General features: G+C 35.7%; 1 protein-coding gene across 1 annotated transcript; it reads left to right on the top strand.

Annotated features, from left to right (window-relative positions):
• Positions 1–6,670: 6,670 nt before the first annotated feature.
• Positions 6,671–7,627, top strand: LOC127188551 (olfactory receptor 4A5-like). Its single transcript, XM_051144985.1, has one exon. The coding sequence runs from the start codon at positions 6,671–6,673 to the stop codon at positions 7,625–7,627; it is 957 nt and encodes a 318-aa protein (XP_051000942.1).
• Positions 7,628–7,905: the final 278 nt, after the last annotated feature.

Below are 7,905 nucleotides of genomic sequence, written 5' to 3'. Positions count from 1 at the left end.
TGCCACTGCTATGAGTTCTGCTCTACCAATGCCCCAGCTTATCTTGAAGGCAAGACAGCATGTAGGAAAAATATTTTGTGACTGGTTTGGTGTTAGGGTTCATTTTTTGGTAGCATGCAGAGTACCTTCCCACACCAGAGAGATAGAACATAGGTGTGAAGACTCCATTTAGGCACCAGCTTGACCTGACTATGTCCAGTGAACTGTATGAGTGCGGACCTCAATAATAACGCCCAGCTTGCAGTTTGTCCTAGCACCAGCTTGGGTTGTTTGGGGATCTCCGTGGGACCTCCACATCCATATTAAGTTGAGAATTGTGTCCTTTCAAGGTCTGGAAAGGATTGTGCTGGAATTTTGAAGAGGATTCCATTATTTTTGGTAGAGTGGCCACTTGATAGTACATATAATAACCCTAAAAATTTATAAGAGAATTCCCACAGCTGACAAACACTTTCAGTAAACTGGCTAGATATGGGATTAACTAAAAATATCATTATCCTTTGTACATACAAATGATAAATGGTACGTGAAAGAAGTCAGGGAGCCAGCAACTTTCACAATACCCTCAAAGGATGTAAAATATATTGGGATAACTAACTGAGCAAGTGAAAGGCTTCTATGAGGAAAATTCCAAGTCTCTGAAGAAAAAAAAAAATGAAGAAGAAAAACAGAAGATTTGTCATTCTCATGGATCAGTGGTAGTACTAATGTAATAAAAAAAATATCTTGATCTTTCATATTATTGATATTCTTCAGATGGAATCTGTGCATATGTATTTCTTTTGCTAATTCTGAGCTTGTTATGGATAAAGGAGGTTGGGGAAGAAGCAAAGATATAGAGGAAGGCTGGGTCTAGGGTTTGTATATGGCTTGGGTGAAATGCAGTTGTGTGGACAGAGGGGCCTTTGATCATATACTAGACTTGCTTCCTGTTACAAATTAGCATTGTAAGGGGATATAGTTCTTGTTTGACTTGACATGGGAGAATCTTGTGGTTTGGTACATAGGTGAGGAGGATCCTGTCTGAAGCTTAGATTGTCCTTTACCATAAAAGCAGGGAAGGCTGAAGTAGGCCTGTGTACTGGTTTGGAATCCAGACTATAACTGATGGGTTGGAGAAAAGGAGTGCCTGAGGCAGGTTCTGGTGATGCCTAGAGGTTAGCTGTGGCACAGGCAATAGTGGTCAGATTAGGATGGAGCGCAGAGAGTGGTGCCTTGACACAGGTGAGAAGACTCCTATGGCACAGGTATGGGTGGCCAGAGAAGGCTGTGTATTCACTGGCTGTGAGACCCAGGTCTGATTTGGCTGGTCGAAAAAAAAAAATGAAGATCAGGTTGTAGGGTTACTTAGCAAGCTAGATTCGGGGGGAATGACTGGACAGTCTTGGCAGGAGAGTGATAGAAGAGGCTGAGCACAGCAACCTGTGTAGAGACGCCTAAGAGGCAAGTCCAGCAGGAAGCCTAGATGTTGGTGGCTGTGCAGGAGAAGGTCGTCAGACTAAGCTTTGCTCTGGCTGTGGGACCTTTTCTGGATCTGGTGGGCTGAGGCAAAATGAGAATTGATTTAGTCACGAGCCTAGACCACGGAGAAGGACATCCATTTAATGTTTCTTTTGAACATGTACTAAATAATTAAATAAAAGAGGCCCGTTGACGTGTGTGTTTATAGAGTTAAGTGTATATATACTTATTTATATATCCACAAAGGTGTTGGTGGATCGCTAAAGCTAGTCATGATATTGTACTCTCTAACCAAAATGTATTCTTCCCTGATCATTGAGAAGTATTGTATCAATTATCTACCATCTGTTTGTTTCACATTTGTGTACATCTGTATAGGTATGCGTGTGAGTGTGCAAACGTGTGTGTCTAAGTGAGTGTATAAACCTAAATAACATTCATTAACACCTGAAAATAAAGACTAAATAACTAAGAGGAGAGGACATTAATAATGACTACATGTTAATTGACAAAATTGTGTGCATATATAGCATACAATGTGATATTTTGACATAATTTGGGAGAATGTGAATGATCCTGGAGGCCATTATGCTAAAATTAAGAATTTATTAAAAAGACACTTGTTTCAGTAGTTTTAAATACTTAAATCCTTTGAACAGGTGTGCATAAAAGTTTTGCTTGCTCATCGCCTATCAAGTGTTTTTAATGATTGTTTAAAATATTTTCAGGTTCCATGACAATTTACTTTCCATATAAGTTGTTGAGAGAAAAGTATCATTTAATTAAATATAGAAATGTTGGCCATACCTTTAAATTACTAATGCTCATTCTTTTCTCATATGCAGAAAATAACCTCAGATTTTGGTCTGTTGGAATCATTATATAAAGCAAAAAGATAGTAAAACGTTATTCAAATAAGTAAAAAGCTTTAGTAGGTGTTGGAATTCTGATAATAAGGACACAGAGAATTATGTTTTAGTATGTTTAAATTCTACATGTTTGATCATTTTACTCTAAAAAATTTGTACCCAATTCTATTTTTTCCATTTACTAACAAGAAAAACATCTTGAGTGGACATGTTCTTTACCTAACAAATAATATATTTGAGGTTACTGGATTTAATTAATTTGTTACACAAAATTTAACTTTCCAATATTAGTGGAACCTACCATCTGCTACTGTTGTGACTTGTATTTAGGTGTTTATGACTCAGAAAATCCAACGTGAAGCTAAGTACATGAAAGCATCTCACTAGAGCAGGTGACTATGTAACAAGTCAATAACAGAGAAAGTTCTTATTAACTGTCATTAAAAATAACTATTTTCAGGAGAGTTATTCAACTAAAATTATATAGTAATTAAATGATTGAGTGAACACAATGAAGGCCATTATAGTCCTATCTCACAAAAATTAAGGCCTCCGTCAAGAGCTTCCATACCCACTGAATGGCAGAACCATTGTCTCCCCAACAGATAGACAGTAAGTTGCAACTTCAAAGACTGCAGTTCCTACTGTTCAGCTCATTGCACCTGTGCAGATTCTCTCTAATTGTCAGTGCAAGACCGGTTTGCTGGGGTGATCTTGGGAACTTGGACCATGGTTGCTTTCTTCTCAAGGGTGTATTAAATATTATGTGCCTTACTTAAACATTCCATACCTTACTTTTAGCTCAGCCTTGATCAGTATACTTAGAAATTTGTTTTCTTATTATAGATTTTTCAAATCAACTTGGTTATTAGACATTTATTCTTGGCAAGATTCAAGGCTTTTACCTCTAGGGATTATTGAAAAGACATCTACTCAAAAGAGATGATCTCATTTGAATTTGTTCCAAATATTTAAACAAGCTTATCTATTAAAATAATGATGGTGAAAAAAATTCATAGACAAAATTACGAGTATAAGGGGAAGAAATATTTTCCTGATCAAATGACTTAAGAAGTCTCTGGTATTTAACCTTCGATCTATCCTGCCCTTATATTTTATTTATTGTTTATGGCAGCCTGTGAAAGGTCTCAACTTTCTTCAGTGTTCCATATATGGGGACAAGTTTTTAGTTAAAAAAGGAAAAGATTTTACAGAGACTCCGTCTGAGTGATAGAGCCTAAGGGCTTCTTTAATGCTTCAGTAATTAAAACTACAGAGTACCTGGATTATTTTTGAGCCACATGGAGGCTGCTGTACTTTATTAAAATCAAGACCTTTTGATGTCTTTAATACAACAGATTCAAAAGAGAAAAATTCATACAATGAATTTTAATGTTATGAGTTTTTATTTAAATATGACCATATAAAGATGGTTGACAATTTCTGGTTATTAGGTGGGCTTTTGTATGTCTGCAAGTAACAGATCTTTGAGTTTTTATGAAGAAAATTTTTAGAAGGTGGCAATATCCATCTACATTTTCTGGTAAATTTTTAAATTAACTTTAAATATTTTGTATGTAAGTTTTAACTGTGATGCTCTTAAATTTCTCTGAAAGACTGGGGTAATGGGAAGTTTTGTGGAAGCAGAATGCTAGGCAAAGATTCCTGTGATCCACTGAAGTAAAGCTGGTCAGCTAAGTCACATGTTCTCATAGGAACTATCTAAGTTGGGAAAATTAAGAGGTAACACAAACAAATCAATCCTAAACTACAAGTATAATTGATATGAATGCCACAGTTATATTTTTGTGTGGAAGTTTATATTCCACCTGGCAAAAAAATCAAGTGAAATATTTTATACATTGCAAATGTCAATGAGTTATGATTTTATTTTATGGGACATTGTGTTTTATGTACTTCATTAACAAAAGTGCACGATCGCTTTAGAAATATTTAAATTAGAAAGTTAAAAAGTTTGTATCATCACAAATGCTCTAAGTGTACAAGAACACGTCTATTATATTTCACTTGATTGTTGTTGTATTTTATGTGTGCATGTTGAAATGTCCAGTGAATATGTTATCATATATAAATAGCAAAAACCATATAGGAATACACCACCTTCTACCATAAAAGTTTGCTAGTTGATTGTTGTGTAGCACCGTACAGGGTTTTTTAAATGTTTATTTTGTTGGCTAATTTAAAGGTATTTTCATGAAAGTATGTGTTGTTATTGGAACAAATCCCTTCCTTCATGTCCTTATTCTCTTCTTCACCCAGCTTGTTACCTTCTAGTCTCCTTTGTTTCTCCTTCTCGCGTGTCTTCTGTGAATATATGATTTCATGTTTCTACTGAAAGTCTGATATTAACAAATTAGAAAAACTGTAATGTTGTTCCTTCTGATAGTGAGTTAAGTTGACTGATATATTCATTTCCAGCTATGCCTGTGTTTTTGCAAGTGGTATAACCTCACTCTTCTTTATGGTCGATAAAATTTCTTTGGTATGAAAGGTACTTTTTAAAATATAAGACTATTTTTCAAACATGACATGTGCTTAATAACTGAATTAAACCATTATTTTTTCTAGAAGTGTATTAACAGTACTAAAAATTGAATATAACCATATTATTCTTTAGTATTTATAGAATCAACTCTTTGATAATTTATATTATACATAAGTTTAGTACAGTATGGCTCATGTACTTTGAGTTTTTTTTCTCTATTATGTAAACAATCAACTAACTGGACCCTAGAAGGTTTGGTGTGGTGAAAACCAATGTTGATCAATACTGAAACAACTAAACAGTGTAGGAAGTAAGATGCAGAAGACAGAATTGGCGTGTTATGTGCTGTCCCTACGTTCTGTGACAGGCACGCATGTACCAGTTGGGAACTTCACATATGCCAACGATGATGTTCTGACTTGGAAGCAAAGATGTAAAGAAGACGTGTGTAAGATGCATCCCAGCTGCTTCTTCAGCAGCTCTGACTCTGCACATCTCCATCTCTGATACAACTCCGTGCAAATGGAACTTCCTTGCTTGCTGTTTGTCCAAATATATTTCTTCACAGGTGAGCATTGACAGTATTTTATATATATAATAAAACAGATAATTCCTAAGATATATCATATTAATCCAAATCCAGAAAGTGTTTCATTAAGTGCACATACGCTGTTTTATTTATTTATTTATTTATTTACTTTTGTGTTGTTTTTACAAAATTTTATTAAATATTTTTTACATATACACTTATATTATCACACATATATACAATAAACTACCTACAGCAAGAAGAACCATGACCCAATCAGTAATTATATATGTGTTACATCCATAGTGTTTTGGCTATTTGAATTTGGCAGCCTTGAAGAAAATATCTTTCCTGTCTTGGTGAGTCTAAAATTCTGAATGTAGATTAGTATCTATCATATCTTATCATTATCAACTTAAAACATCTATCTAGACCTAAAAAGATCTTAACCCCTAAACAACTAAGCTTAACTGTAAAACTAAATTATCTAGTCCATTTTATTTTCAACCCAGACTACATCTGTATTGCTGCTTAAATGGACAGAAATTATCATGAGGCATTCTTTGTTTGTTTGTTTGTTTGTTTGTTTGTTTGTTTGTTTGTTTTTCATGACGTATTCTTAATAGATGCTCAGAGTGAAACACCCAAAACTAGTAGCCATAGCCAGCACTGAGATGTCTGAAGTCCTAAGCAGTGTTTAGGCACTTCATATGAAGATAAGAGCACCAAACAACAACTCTAGGAGATGCAGATCGTGGAAGTCCCTGGGGTACATATGATGAAACGCAGACAGAGGACACTTACTAAGGAGGTCAAGATCAGAGCGAAATTAACTCAGTGAACCTTATGCTGTAACCAGGTGTGTGTTTTTAGGGTCCACAGCTTTCATCACTGCTATTTTTCTGTCTAAGTATTTTTCAGAATCTTGCTCTTTCTTAGTTAATATACTTGAGATCTAATGCCACAACAATGTTTCAAGTTTCTTAAAGAGGAAACCTTTTCTATGTTCATTTGCTGCTTATCCATGGCAAGGTGTAATATTTTTCTAAATAACTACTTTTGTGAGTGACAGATACTTCTGTACTTTCTGTCCAGAAATCCATTGTTACTGACATAAACCTTGTACTTAGAGGCTTATTGAAGGAAAATGAATGGATCTTGTCACAAGGCAAAGCTTAGTAGATATTTATTAAATGCCTACTAAGGTTAACTACCTGTAGAGGGCAGTATAAGCGTCATGACAGAATGGATTCATGTCTTGATCACAGTTCATGGCAGATCCTATTCTCCCTGATAGAAGAATAAATGGGCCAGATCAACAATGTCACAGAATTTGTCCTGCTGGGCTTCACTCAGGATCCTGCTGGGCAAAAAGCATTGTTTGTTATTTTTTTACTCATGTATATTATGACAATGGTGGGCAACCTGCTCATTGTGGGAACAGTGATTGCCAGCCCCTCCTTGGGCTCCCCGATGTACTTCTTCCTTGCCTGTCTGTCACTCATGGATGCTGTTTATTCCACTGCTATCTCACCCAAGCTGATTGTCGACTTGCTCCGTGATAAAAAGACCATCTCCTTCACAGCTTGCATAAGCCAGCTCTTTGTAGAGCATCTATTTGGTGGTGTTGATATTGTCATTCTGGTGGCAATGGCCTATGATCGCTATGTGGCCATCTGTAAGCCACTGCACTATTTGATTATCATGAATCGAAGGGTATGCATCCTCTTCTTGGTGATGGCCTGGGTGGGGGGTTTTGCACATGCCTTGTTTCAAGTTCTTGCTGTATATAAGCTTCCTTTTTGTGGTCCCAATATCATTGATCACTTCGGCTGTGATATATATCCATTATTGCTACTTGCATGCACTGACACCTACTTCATTGGCCTCTCTGTCATTGGTAATAATGGGGCCATGTGTATTGTGATCTTCACCCTCCTCCTCCTCTCCTACGGAATAATCCTACGATCTCTCAGGAACCACAGTCAGGAAGGGAGGCGCAAAGCTCTGTCCACCTGCAGCTCCCACATCACTGTCGTTTTCCTGTTTTTTGTTCCCTGTATTTTCATGTATGTTAGACCTGTTTCTAGTTTTCCTGTTGATAAATCCATCACTGTGTTTTATACTATTGTCACTCCAATGTTGAATCCTTTAATATATACCTTGAGAAATTCAGAGATGAAAAATTCTATGGAAAAGCTCCTGCAAAAAATATTAAGTCCAGATAGAATAAGGCTTTCTTTTTGTTGCTTATATTACTAAGCCCTGGGAAACAATCACAAATAAATCATTGTAGTATCAGTTTTATCTTGAACATTTATACTACCAATTGATATTGTGAAGCTCCTGGTTTTGTGAATGTAATTGGTAAATATTGTTATTTGTTGTGACTTTTATAACTAGTGCAGTTGGATATGACATTAATTTATTGGCTACTCCTTCAACGATTTTTGATGAATTGCATATTATATTTTTTCAAACTTTCCTTTTTATTCATTTGTTAATGAAACTTTATTGAAGAAAAGTAAATCAATTACTCA

This window comes from Acomys russatus, chromosome 4 (assembly GCF_903995435.1).
Source record: "Acomys russatus chromosome 4, mAcoRus1.1, whole genome shotgun sequence".
NCBI lineage: Eukaryota > Metazoa > Chordata > Mammalia > Rodentia > Muridae > Acomys > Acomys russatus.
Note: the sequence above shows the minus strand (reverse complement) of the source record. Positions and strands in the feature narration are given on the sequence as shown.